General features: G+C 43.0%; 1 protein-coding gene across 2 annotated transcripts in view; it reads right to left on the bottom strand.

Annotated features, from left to right (window-relative positions):
- Nucleotides 1-3023: 3023 nt before the first annotated feature.
- LOC121692827 (protein kinase C eta type-like) overlaps nucleotides 3024-14850 on the bottom strand; it is a 29340-nt gene continuing 17513 nt past the window's right edge. For both annotated transcript variants that reach the window (XM_042071759.1, XM_042071760.1), the window contains 5 exons: nucleotides 14361-14515; nucleotides 13280-13418; nucleotides 11700-11888; nucleotides 5075-5221; nucleotides 3024-4658 (listed from right to left, as the gene is read on the bottom strand). In XM_042071759.1, coding sequence (XP_041927693.1) covers nucleotides 4509-4658; nucleotides 5075-5221; nucleotides 11700-11888; nucleotides 13280-13418; nucleotides 14361-14515 — 780 coding nt within the window. In that variant the 3' untranslated portion in view covers nucleotides 3024-4508. The remainder of the gene's footprint in view (nucleotides 4659-5074; nucleotides 5222-11699; nucleotides 11889-13279; nucleotides 13419-14360; nucleotides 14516-14850) is intronic.

Below are 14850 nucleotides of genomic sequence, written 5' to 3'. Positions count from 1 at the left end.
GAGAGAGTGTATGTGTGTGTGTGTGTGTGAGAGACAGAGAGAGAGAGAGAGAGAAGGAAAGAGAGAGAGAGTGTGTGTGTGTGTGAGAGAGAGAGAGTTGGAGGTAGAGTTGGAAGGAAAAAGGAGTTTAGCATGACAGTGATAGTAGGCCTTTTCTTCAACATGGACTTGGCACAAAGGGTTGTCATCTCACACCACTGTGCAAGAACACAGTAGCAATGGACCATGTGCCCTGCCAAACAAATGGTAAAGCTGTCCATTTCCGTAAAGTCTAAATGCCCAAATAATGACAACAGTTCTGTGGATAGCACTGGCACAATAATGTACAGCACAAGGATGAAATAATGTCTTTAAAAATGCACATTGAACCAACAAGACACTATAACATGTTTATTAACAGACACTAATTTCCTTTGATTATACATGTGATATAAAGAAAATAAATAATGTGCTCATACACAGGGTGACGTGCACCAAATGGATTTCCCCATCAAGCATAGCTCTATCAGCTCAACTGTATACGCTAGGGCATTCATTCTTTCTTGTAGAGTAATTAACCATACAAGTTTAGGTCAGGGCCAGTTCAACAGATGTTTCAAGATCTGTCAACAGATGTTTCAAGATCTGTCAAAGAGACACTCCACTCAGCTCATCTTGACTGATCATCATTCAATGGAGTCGTGGTTCACAGATGATATAGATGTCGCTCTGCCCCTGGGCTTTTCCCATAGCAGGTGATGCAGACTCTCCGTCTGATTTTCTGGCTAGGTCTCAGTGAAAGAGAGCATTCAAACATAGAAAGAAATGGCGGAACACCGTCTTGCAATTGTGCAAAAGGATTTCGGTGTGGTGCTCATACCTTCCCCCTGTGAGAGGAGAACACACTCCCACCCCCCCCACCCCGCCCCGCTCCGCTGCCCAAGGCTTCCAAAGTGGAAATTTCCATCCACCACAGGGCTTCAAGGCTGGATTTTGGCAACACTTGCCTGTCTAGCCAGCCTCTCTCCGACAGACAGGAAGTTTGACTAAAGACTTTATAAGGGAGATGTGTGTGTGTGTGTGTGTGTGTCTGTGTTTTGGAAGGACACTGAATGATCCAGTCATGTTGAACTTGATGCACCTGAGGAACATCTTCTCATTCCCATTCCCCTTTAGTAACTCTTCAGCCTGAACTGGCATTTTCAATTATTCATCGGCCTGGCTGTTTCCAGGACTCACACACTATGTAGACAGCACAGGGATGCCTGCCATTACATCCACAGGCATTTATATGGAGTCGCCCCACCTCACCCCCCCCCCCCCCTCCGCTCCTGCAGCTGTACCAGCTTCCACTCTTTTGGGAAGGATTTCAGCAAGATTTTAGAGTTTCTGTGAAAATTTCTGCCCATTAATTCAGAAGTGCTTGTGGTCAGGCACTGATGTTGGACAAGAAGGCCTGGCTCGCAATGTCTCTTTAGTTCATCCCAAAGGTATTTGATGATGTAGAGAACCCTGTTCTCTGCAAGCCAGTCACGTTCTTCCATAACAGAGTCACTTAAACATGTCTTTATGGACCTTGCTTTGTGCACTGTTTATGCCGTGTTGGGGGAGGGATGATGTGGAATTATTTTACACTCAAAAATCTTGTGGAAATCCTTCCCAAGCGAGTGTGTGTGTGTGTGTGGGGGCAACTCCATATAAATACCTATGAATTCAGAATGGGATGTCTTTGAAATTCCTGTGGGTATGACAGGCATTCCCAATACTTGTGTCTATACAGTATAGTGTAGCTAACACACAGCACACTGCCTTATCGCCTTGCCGTATATGCAATGAAATAGAATAGCCTCCCAAGGGTTATCTTCATGGCGAATATCTCCTTTAAACCTTGATGAATACCCATCTTTAGATATGCCCCTGTCCTGTCCTACCTTACAAGTGCATTATGTTTTAGCCAGAGATTTTCATTAGGACCTCAAGGAGAGCAACACTACTCTAAAAGCTTGTCGGGGACAGCAAATAGCCCACTACGAGGAGAGGATTTATATTGTTTAATAGTCAGATAAACACACGCTGCCTGAATTATGCTAACAGGGCAGTATTGCTTTTAGTTGGGGGGGGGGGGGGGGGGGGGGGGTAAGCTGTCCCTCTCTCTGCTTCTGTAGAGTTTACTACATCAGACTGGCTCTTCATCCGCAGACTATCAGCAGTTTGACTGTTCAGGCCGAGGGTGGGTTAAGTTATGAGGAGATAGCCCACCTAAGTGCAGTGGCCAAGTACCAAATATTAAGTTGTAAACATGCACACAAACACACACACATACAGCATACTGTAGCTGAGTTTGGATATATAGTTCATCACTATAAAACAAAACAGTGGGACACTGATATGCAAAATTTTAAAGACCCACAAAAGAATGATTTTTTCAATATGATTTGTCACACTTGAATAAATGGGCTATGGCGTTTACTAGCTATAGAGTAAACTATAATTAATGTGTTAATGTGCACTGTTTATGAATACTAAAACACAAGGATAGGTAAAAAAGCTTTCTTCTGCTCATAAAAAAGGTCATTCCAGTGCTTCACCCGAGAGGACTGATCGTGTAAAGAAAGGAAGGAATCACTGGAGCACACGGATGTGAATGTTCCTTATTTTTTTTTATTTCTGGTCGGAAAAATAAGGAACATCAACATCTGTGTGCTTCGGTGATTCCTCCTATTCTTTCTTCTGCTTGGTTTGCTTCTTAAAGAAGGTTGGACTAAGCTTCATGTGCATGTAAACTAATTTCCTATTCTACGTAATTCTGTGAATCAGAAGAGTGATGCTGTTGTAACTTCCTCTTGCTCAACCACTAACCTGACACTGAGTGGTGACAGATGTAGTAAGGGTCACTTAGCAAACGCTTTGAGCCAAAGCAAGTTACAACATCAGAATAGCAATAAACAAATAATTTACAGTAAACAATACACTAACATTGTAAGGGGCATCAATAATAATAAACATCCAGATAAGAACAAAGAATAGCCTATAAAAACATGTTATACATGTCTGGTTTGGTATGGCTTTAATAACATAAATAACAGAAATAATTCCTGAGGGGTAAACAAGTATGTCTCCCTCAGCAATATCCAAAACGAGATCCATCCATCAGCAACAATCTCGTTTAGTTATGTTCTGTTATCTGTCCTAGCTACTGTCTCCATCTACCACTCAGCCTGAAAGATCACTGATGGTTGCAAGATGAAACACAGGGCCTCTTTACAATTCTTGTGAGGCTGGCTGCCTTTGGGATTTAGCTGAGCTGAGTATTTTGAAAGGAGGGAGAAATTGTTGAAACAAGATTCTGCATGTAAAACATCTCACAAACCACGGACACATTAAACTGTTACAGGTTCTGATATTATTCAAATCAAACATTAAAATGACATTTATAAAATATATTCTCAACAGGAAAACCTGAGACAAAAAAAAAAAACCTGACCACTTCTCAAGTGAACTTTGAATTCACAATCCATGTTGTTCACAGGCACATTCAAAATGTGACAAACACTTTCAGCTTTCAGTTGAACAGTGAGGCTCTGTCTGAGACAAACACACACATTTCAGAGTAATGCTAAAGAGTAATACAAATGCCAGTTTGACTGGATAGCATGGTAGAGCTCAAAAACACTTATTTGATTTGATTGATTGACTGTTGATGACTCCCACAGTCTGAGAATCTCAGAGGGATTGTGGACTACATACCCAGAGATGAGGTGATTATCACCTTAATTAATTTGTCATTACGGAGTGCACTACAATTTGCTACAATTGAATTGAAATTTTGACTCAATTTCAACTTTGACCCAACTGAATTGACATGCTGGTTTATAACTGGTTAAAGCTAGCTTTTCATCAAATACACAGATTAGCTGAGGCCACAACACCAGCAAACCGAGATCTCTCAGTAGCCTGCCATCATTCTGCTGTGATTAGCTTTGGACACCGAGAGCTGACCGTCTCTTATCAGCATCTGTGTGTGACTGAATTACAATGTTCCTCTGGCGCCCTGGACCTTGGTCATTATGAGTATGATGATGCCTCTGGCTTGCAGATTTATACTCTGTTTAGAGGCCCGGGAAGCATTTGGCTCTTGATGACTGTGCTGTCTATGCTCAGTTTGACAATGCTAGCAGACCACCCAGGAGTTTATCTCTAAAGCCTTTAAAGACCAACACAGAGAAAGACAAACTGTGCACTGCATGAACAGTTTTGTTTCAAAAAGGACACACTTTTTTGTTTTTAAAAATAATAATTTAACAGTCAAAATACACTTTGGGCAATGATTGTTGAATACCCTTGACTTCTAGACGAATATGTTGCATTTGACCCAAGTAGCCTTTAGTCGGTGCAACAAATGGCATACTTTGCAGTGGAGTGGCATGAATGAGAGACTCCACTCCTCCTCCGACTCTCTCTCTCTCCTTCACTCCTCCACTCCACCTCCAACTCTCTCTCTCTCCTTCACTCCTCTTCAGGTCAATAGTCTACATGGACAACAGCTCCTCGGAGGTGAAGGAGAAATCTCGGAACTCATCCTGGCTGGAGCTGGCGATGAGGGGGTCTTCGATGGGTGTCAGGATGGGCTCCTCAGACGTGAAGTCAGGGTCAAAATTATTCACATCCTCCGCAGTTTTCTGGAGGAGTGGAGAAAATAGCTTAGAGCTAGCAGTCACTTCAAAAAGGACATTTTAGCATGGATCCCAAGCAAGACTTAGTTAGTGGTCATGACAGGAGTTTAGATAGATAGATAGATACTTTATTGATCCCCAGGGGAAATTCAAGGAGTTTCCCACATGCAATCAAGTAAATAAAAAAAAAAAGTCCAGTTTGGGTTATGGGTCTAGTTACACACGCAAACATGGATTGTGCTAAATTCCAACTCAGGTCAGGGTTCATTAGAATGCTTGGGGCTTTGTGGAAAGGGTTCTCTGATCTTTCAGACTGCTTGTTTGCCTGGATGAGATATGAAGAGTCTATTACAATCTAGTCAAGAAGGATCGGGTTGGATTAGAGGTGTTTTGGAGCAAAGTCCATTTGAAATCTCACTCACGATTCTAGGCTTGAATGGAGGCTCAATCTCCCGCCTGTTCAGCTTTTCCCAGTCGATCTCGGCGAAGAAGGTGTGGCTCACGATGGCCTGCTCCCCGCCATTTGCAGCGATACAGCCCAGACGCCGGGTGGGGTTCTTCGTCAGGAACTATGAGGGGAGGAAAGTACAGAGTGAGTTGTTTCCCTATTTCTACAAGGCTTGATTCAAGGCACAGTATATCAAACTACTTCCCAAATAAGTAAACAATCTTTGCCTGTCTCCCTCTATTGGAGGTGAAACTGAATGTCACTATCAGTGCCCCCCCCCCCCCTCCCACACACACACCTCACACACACACACACACACACACACACACACACACACACACACACACACACACACACACACACACACCAGTGCACACACCAGTCCTACTGCTGCTGCTGATGGTGGTTATTATTGGATTCCACTTGCATTTTCATGAGATGAAGGACCTCACCTACACTATGATCACTGCTCACATGAAAAGGATTAATAGAATTATTAATGCATGCTCAGCAGATTAGCCTTGCCTCGTAAACCGTTACAAATCAGTTATTCAATCAATCTGTTCAAAAGAGCATGAAGCATTTTATGATTCTAAATTCATGTTCTCATGAATGTAATTATTCAGAAAAAAAAACAACCACATGAAATTGGAAAAGATCAGAAAATCTAGGCTACTGCCATCTTTAGTAAGATACACAACTGAGCCATCTGACATAATCCTGCAGTTCTCTTATGCAACGTTGCAGTTTAACCCTTTAGCCTCTCTGTTCGATAGGCAGGCAGATTAATGCAGCGAGATTAGAGGACACATCAGATTGTCTTTGACTCATAGAAAACATTCTCATCTCGTCCCATGTGATCCAGACATAAACACACATAGACACATAGTGGCCATTCTTATGGTTAGTACACACACAAATACACACACACACACACACATCTCATCAACATCAATATACACAGGTAACCCAAGCTCACACATTTTTTCCCAGATATACCGGCACACAGGAGAGGTGTTAAATTCCTGGTGCTGTAGGTAGGGGACTTCCCATTGTGGACAATCATCAACCAAGCCCATTACAAAACATGACGCAAGATACAACAACAAGGCACAGATGGCTGGCGCCAGTCGCCAATGCACCGCATGTTGTACCCAGGATCCGTTACGGCCCTATCTCACAGTAGAACATGCACTGCCAGTAGCCTGGATGCCCAACCAAAGAACCAAAGCAACAACAAAAAATCACCAACAAAGCAACCTTTGTGCGGAGAAAAACAGCATCACCAACATAGCAGGCTTTGTGTGTATTTAAGTTGTTATTTATGTCATAAGTGCAATGTCAGTTTGTCTAAAGTCTAAAAAACAAACAAAATATAACAAAGTAATGTTTATTCTAATGTTCAATGCGCTTACCTGTCTCTTCTTCATAAGATAAATCAATGAATGTGTATTATTAAACTTTCATGATGGTCACAACTCTATTTATACACAGTGCACCCATCACACTCACACTCCACACCATTAGCAGAGGGCATTTGGCTGGCACATCTGCTGATTAGCAGCTGGCTATTCTGAGGTGACAGACAAAACAGTGTTTACCGACATAAACACACACACACACAAACATAAAGACACACACACACATACTGTACACAGACACACATTAGCAGAGAGCTCCCCCCGGCACGGTGACAGTGCAAAAGTGAAAGTCTCATATATATATATATATATATATATATATATATATATATATATATATATATATATATATATATATATATATATATATATATATATATATATATATATATAAAGCTCTGGAAAAAATTAAGAGACCGCTGCAGCAAATTCTTCTGATGTCATCCTAGGGTTGCTGAGTGACATTTGAATGAGTTGATGGTCATATTCAAAAGAGATCACTGCAATTTTTAATATGACCGTAAACTCATTCAACCCTCCGATGACATCAGAAAAATGTGCAGTGATCTCTTAATTTAGCTATCTCTCTCTCTCTCTGCTCAGACAAACACACACACACACACACACACACACACACACACACACACACACACACACACACACACACACACACAAGTTCTTAAATCACCCAAATAGAGCACTATGATCCTGACATAGCCATTCTCTAAAGAAGGAGAACGTCACTAAATGAAGTAATGACGAGATCATCAAGCGAGACAGAATGATGCCAATAATGAAGAGAAATGTGGCATCTGGAGACACACTGATGCCATCAGCAGTGCACAGACACACTCGGTCAAGAGCCTCTGATGAACTTTCTGACCACACATCAAGGACTCACATTACACACTCTGTTCTTAAAGTGTGTGTGTGTGTGTGTGTGTGTGTGTGTGTGTGTGTGTGTGTGTGTGCGTGCACGCTCCGGGCAACAAACACAAAAACAAACTCAAGAATAATATCATTAGTCATTAATGGCCTGTGGTCCTAGCTGACTTTGTGGATTAGAGAATGTGGCCTCAGATTGTTTAGACCCAATCCCCCCCCCCCCCCGTCTCTCTCTCTCTCTCTCTCTCTCTCTCTCTCTTTCTCTATTTCCCTCCTCTCTCTTGCAAACACACATGTACCAGAGGGTCAGTCTTGTGGGTAATTTTTTGCAGTAGCCCAAACAAATGTCAAATGTTTGTATAGAGATGAATGAGGCTTGCATTAGGTTACAAACAAATTAAACACACACACACACACACACACACACACACAATGTAATGTCGATTCACATATTTGTGAGAGTGTATTTGAAAACAACATAACTACCAGTGTATAAAAATACCCCTGCAAGGTCAGAAGATTTACTAACTGTTATTTTTACTTTAGGATTTGTACCTGCTTCTTTAATTAATTTCTTTACTGACACTTCCAGTCTCAGACTGAGGCACGCATGCTTGACCATACTGGTGTGGACAGAGGGACAGTGTGTGGGGACCTTTAGACATCTCATCTTCCAAAGGAGTTATCTCTACTTTCGCTTTTATATGCCTTACACTATTTGTGAAATCTAGCTTTGTGAAACAGCACTCTCCACTCTGATCCTGAGCCATCACAAGCTGTCTCGTCGTGCTGTGCTCCATGTGTCATCACATTCCCAAGCAAGCACGTTTCTGTGTCACTGTGTACCTAGTGCACTCTGGGATTCATGACTGGCACAAACGACGCGGTATAATCTTCATGCTGTCATCATACACATCTTCACCCTTCTCAGCCAATCTCTTACCTTCATGGAGCATGCTGCCCCTTCAGGGCACACATTCCCCCAACCTCTTTTGCACGAGGCATCGAATGGAACTGAAGGGAAGGAAGAAAATCCCTTAGAGTGTAAGTGCCAGAGAGGTGGCCATGAAATCGCCTGCTGCAATATTATATTACCGTACAGCTCTCATTCATTTCAACCCAACCAGGCCTGGACCCCGGGGACTTTTGTACCATGGCCTCAACATCAACCGAAAGAAATTGATTCATACACAGACACAAAAACACACACACACACACACAAAGAGAGAGAGAGCGAGAAAGAGAGAGAGAGAGAAGGAGAGAGAGAATACATTGTGAGAATTGTGATTCTACTGTGCTATCTGTAACACTAGCTTTGGGAACACTGTACCCAAACAGTCATGCTAATAAAGCTCCTTTGAATTTGAGAGGGAGAGATAGAGGAACACACACATACACACACACACACACACACACACACACACACACACACAGATTTCAAGGAGAGTAGACGAGACGAGACACACAACATAGTAGATGCACGGATGTTGCTGGGGTCTTATGTAACATGTGATGCTCAGCCAATCAGAGCACATCCCTGGAGCCCTGAGGCATGATGGTCCAGTGTCAGTGAGAAGGCTGGGAGTCTGGGGGAGGGGTGGAAGGGAGGGGGAGGGGTTTATTTTTAGATGCTTAGCTGAGTGTGTTGTAATAAAATTGCATAACAATAACAAGCACTGAGAGAACGAGAGAGAAAGAGAGAGAGAGAGAGAGAGAGAGAGAGAGGACGAGAGAAGAAAGAGAGAGAAAAAGAGAGATAGGATGAGAGAAGAAAGAGAGAGATAGAGGACGAGAGAAGAAAGGGAGAGAGAAAGAGAAAGCGTGATCATCTGAGCGAGGAAAGAAAGTGAGAAATCGAGTGACAGAGGGTGAGAGTGAGAAACAGGGGGAAAATAGAAAAAGAGGAGAAGACTGGAATAGAGATGCAGGCGGAGAGGGAACTGCATGAGGCCCATACAGGGGACAGCTGCTCCCATTGGCAGATATGTTGTTTACTTCGGTCTTTTAGTAGTGCCACTGTGTGACCCAGTGTCTGATACAAATGAAATAATATTCCATCTTAGGCTGCAAACGTATGTCTTCATAATGACAAATAACCAGGCAGGGATTGGAATGATAGCAATAAACCCAGTGTGTTTGTAGTAATGCTGATACTCTATTTGCAGGTGTGTGTGTGGGGGTTCATTTAACTCTGTGTGTGTGTGAGTGTGTGTGTGTGTGTGTGTGTGTGTGTGTGTGTGTGTGTGTGTGTACCTTGCTTGTGCCTACGGAGCTTGCTGTGAGGGGATGGGCAATGTGAGTTCCTGGAAATCTCGCTAGTTATGGCCATTGATGCAGCTGCTCATGTTTGCTCTCATTATTTTAAACACATGTCTGCATGCGTGTGTGTGTGTGTGTGTGTGTGTGTGTAAATATAGGCAGTGGCCTTGGGGTTTGCTGGATGCAGTGGATTCCCTGTTAAATCAGTGTGGTCAGTATATCTGACATTCCTGCACAAGTGTGCTTGACATGGGTCAACTGTTCCAGTTCATTATGCTTTCATGTTGTGTGTGTGTTTATGTATGTATGTATGCGTGCGTGCGTGTGTGCATGACTGAGTGAGAGAGAGAGAGAGAGAGAGAGAGAGAGAGAGAGAGAGAGAGAGAGTAATGTGGAAAGCGGCTCAGAGCGATGCATGCCTACAAAAAAAACGATTTCAGCTGCAAAATCAATCCCACACCCTACAGATGAACCGAGTCACCTCCTCATCTTGTTCTCTCTGACCTTGTCTCATAGACCATTAACACAGGACACGTATACACAAACGCTGAGATATACATCCATTAAGACCGGCCAAAAGCGTGCATCACCCGCACTGCCAAACAGCCCCAGCCTTAACGGCATCCATCAGAAGATTAAAGACAGAGTTCACAAGCTCTTGAATGAATTAAAGTTGAATGAATTAAAGGATTAACAGCATCAGAGTTGCAGTAGCTAACGCTGAGCTAGTCTTCCTCCTGAGCCACACACTTGGCAAAAAGGTCCTCAGAAGCTCTTGTTATTGTTTTAACGGCAAAATGGACACACGCAAGCACATGCACACACTATGAGTGTTACACAACATAGATACACACATGCACGCACATACACACACACACTCTCTCACACACACACACACACACACACACAGAGACACGCACACAAACAAACACACACACACACTTAAGTGTTACACAACTCGTGCCTCTCTTTGACACTACCACAGAATGCTTTCTTATGAATGCTCCATTAATATTTATTTTGGCATATAAACTTGGTATCATGCTTCTGTTATCAACCGCACAGTTTAATTTTCCAGTCTCAGCAACAGTTTATCTAAAAGTTTATCTACTGAGTGAAGTGGATATTGTGCGTGTATGTGAGTGTGTATGGGTCACGTGTTTGGGATGTCAGTAGTGCTACGTCTGCAGGAGCAGATCACGCTCTAGGAGCACTCATTTGAACCCGCAGCACGCACTATGTAAAGCTTCCGTGCCGTGGAAACCATGCCGTGACAACAGGCCATAATACCCACTTTTGCTGACTTATTGACACGTCACTGGGTGCAATGAAGCAGTTTTGTTTTCAGTTTTGTATTCATTTTGTATGTTTTGTTTTACATTTAGAGGAACATGATGGAGGTTGACTTTAAACAAGAGTTGGTCATCTATAATTTTTTATGGAAATGGTAGGACTTCATGTACTAGAAACTTCCTCATCTGTGTTTGTGTATAGTGCGGTGCTGCTTGGTGTTACATTATTTCTCAGTAGCTCAGTGTGGCATGATATTACAATTTTTCTTTGGTGCATTACATGAGTGAGTCATCATTAAGATTTGCAGTCAGTCCATTTCTCGAAACGATTTGTGCAACCTGTATCACACAGTGGACGTGGAGGGTGAAAGTACCGGTAGTAAATTTTAATTCTAATCTGAGAAATGCATCAAATTGACAGAGGAAAGACTGTATTTTTGTCCTGTAATCAAATGAGTTCATGATGGACAATAAGGCTTTGCATGATGCTTTGTTTGCTATACAAATAAGGGCCCTAGGAGTGTATGTGTGTGTGTGTGTGTGTGTGTGTGTGTGTGTGTGTGTGTGTGAGTGTGTGTGTGTGTGTGTGTGAGTAAGTGTGTGTGTGTGTGTGTGTGTGTGTGTGTGTGTGTGTGTGTGTGTGTGAGTGTGAGTGTGTGAGTGTGTGTGCTTGTGTATGTGTATTTATTTCATGTGTGAGAGAGTGTGCATGTATTTGTGTGTGTGTGTGTGTGTGTCTGACCTCTTGGAGGATGCTGACAGCGTCTTTGCTGAGCCAGGGGGCGTAGGTGATCTCCTCATTGAGGATGGCCTCAAACAGGTCATCCTCGTTCTCGGCCTCGAACGGGGCGTGGCCAGACAGCATCTCGTACAGGAGCACACCAAGGGCCCACCAGTCCACTGAGGGGCCATACAACATCTCCTGCAGGATCTACACACACGCACACGCACGCACACACACGCACGCATGCGCACACGCACACGCACACAGACACACACACACATAAGATTTGTGTGAATAGCTGCTTCATAACAGATCTTAAATCATTGTCCTCCTGTCTATAGTTTTATCTCCAAATAAACCTACAGTCTTTAACTTTTACGTCACATTTACACAATTATGTCACATTTAGGCAAACTAGGTCATGGAAAAGCACCACCAACCTATCAAAATGTTATCAAACATTTTTATACAATGTCAATGGTCTAAGTGGAAGAGCTTGTGTATACAGTAAGTCTTTAGACAAACAAAAATGCTATTGGAAGAGTGAGGAGGAATGTAAATACATTAAAAAAAAAAAGAAAGGAAGATTTTTGTAGAAGGTGTGGAAGTGAAGCATACAAGGAGAAAGACAGAAAGAGAGACCAGAGAGAGTGACAAAGACAGAGAGAGAGAGAGAGAGTGAGAGAGAGAGAGGCAGAATGATAGAGGGAAAGAGCAAAAGGGTAAATGTTTTTCCTATAATGAGCTAGAGCTGAAAGACAATCTGTGAGAGGTCAAGAGCGTGAAGGACACAAAACAGAAACAAGAACAAGACATACAACCTCTCATTGGAGCCAGAGGGACAGCAATATTATAGCATGTGTGTGTGTGTGTGTGTGTGTGTGTGTGTGTGTGTGTGTGTGTGTGTGTGTGTGTGTGTGTGTCTGTGTCTGTGTCTGTGTGTGTCTGTGTCTGTGTGTGTGTGTGTCAGACTGGCTGTGACATGCAGAGCAACAGAATAAAAGTCAGTGTATAAAACAAAGCCATCGGACCTGTTGTTTGATCTGATGTTGATAGAAACACCACCTCACATGAGCATAAACAAACATGGCTTCAACCAGCCAGAGTCAGGAGTGGGAAACATGATTTATGGGGACCATAAATGGGGACCATTTCTCCATCTTGTGGCCACACCAGGCATAGCAGCCGCAGACGACTAGTAGCTTCCTCAGACGAAGAGTTATGAGTCGCCATTGCCGGGAACAGTCGGTCCCCACGCACTGGAGCTGTCAGCTTGATGAAAATACACCCTGGGACTTTCAATTGCTAATGTGTTGCCTCATTTCTCTGGACCTGCTGATGTTTTGAGTTTTCAGGAGTGCAAATTCAATATCCTGTTGGAGGTCTCTCATGACTTTGTAATAAGAGTGAGAGGGGAGCATGTGACGCTGAAAATTGCTGCCTCGGAAAGAGGTGCTGTATATTCACATAAATATGTGCATACACATACACAAATGTGTGCATACCAACACAAACACACAAACACACACACACACACACACACACACACAAAGAGAGAGAGAGAGAGAGAGAGACAGATTTGGCTGAGCTGTGCTAACCTCAGGAGCAATATAGTCGGGCGTTCCGCAGAAGGTGGCTGTGGTGATGCCATCAAACATGTTCTCCTTACACATGCCAAAGTCAGCCAGTTTACAGTGGCCGTCCTTATCCAGGAGAACATTATCCAGCTTCAGGTCCCTGGAGAAACACACACACACACACACACAGACACACACACACACACACACACACACACACACACACACACACACACACACACACACACACACACACACAAACATAACTCATTTTCCCATGAAAACACTGTATAGTGTCAGATCAGACAAGCCCCCTCAAGCAAAAACCAGTATCAGCCACATAGCATCACTGTTATGGCATCCAATGTACTTGACAATGCTTGATGCAACTGGAGACATGATCCTATGCTCTTTAAGCTTGCTTTAGGCTTTGACATTACCAGTGTTGGAAGAAACGTGTTACAAAAGTAATGTAATTACTGTAATATATTGCTGTTTACAAAAACAAATTGGGTCATATTTTACTCGGTACAAACTTCAGTAACGCGTGTTACAATGCATTTTAACCCAAAATTAAGTGGTGTTTTGTTTTTATACATATTCGCAAACACCACCGCGAGAACAACAGAGGAGAACAAATAGTAGAATGTTACTGATAGTACACACAACTACATTCAAACATGCACATCCTACTCTTCCCCTGCATTCTGTAGAGCACTTCTCCAACCATCATACATTACACACACAACTCAATGTATTTTCACATCACGAGAACAGGCCGGTCTCATTGGCTGGATTACGCTGGGTCTTATGTCTGTTATAAATATCTGACTTTTTGAGTGCCTTGGGCAAAAGTTGCATCATAAAGAGTGCAATGTGATATGACCTAATAAACCTTTGATCCCTCTGAATGTATTAGTGGGTGGGTGGGTGGGGTTCATCCTGTCCTATCACATGGTCTATTTTTAGTAAACGACACACCCGCATGGATAAGGAGAGAATTCTTCAGGTTTCCAATGGCATAGCAACTTACAGCAGGGGCTCAACATTGAGAGGCTGCAATATTATAGCATGTGTGTGTGTGTGTGTGTGTGTGTGTCACCTGTAGATGATGCCCTTGCTGTGCAGGTACATGAGTGCTGAGGTGATCTCGGCCGAGTAGAAGCGTGCCCGGTCCTCCTCGAACTTCCTGGACTTTTGGATGTGGAACATCAGGTCTCCGCCATTTACAAACTCCATCACAAAGAACAGTCTGTCCTGTTACAGACACACACACACACATACACACACACACAGAGCACATGTGTATATCATTTATGTACCCAACACGTGCAGACATGAGAGCACAGTTTTATAGGTGGAAGACGATGCCAGGGGTTGGATGACAGAGTTTTCATTAAAGAGATGAATGTGGCTGTCTGGGGAGGTGACAGAGCGACACATAAATAATTTTCCTCATCACACACATGGTCTGGCACACACATGCACACACACATGTGGACACTATATCATGACAAGAGAGCCAGGACACAGTGTCCTTGTTGTAATACTCTGCATATGTGTGTGTATGAGTGAGAGAGTGAGTGAGAGGA

The sequence above is a fragment of the Alosa sapidissima genome, chromosome 19 (genome assembly GCF_018492685.1).
Source record: "Alosa sapidissima isolate fAloSap1 chromosome 19, fAloSap1.pri, whole genome shotgun sequence".
Taxonomy (NCBI): domain Eukaryota; kingdom Metazoa; phylum Chordata; class Actinopteri; order Clupeiformes; family Clupeidae; genus Alosa; species Alosa sapidissima.
This window is presented reverse-complemented; position numbering and strand designations above follow the sequence as displayed.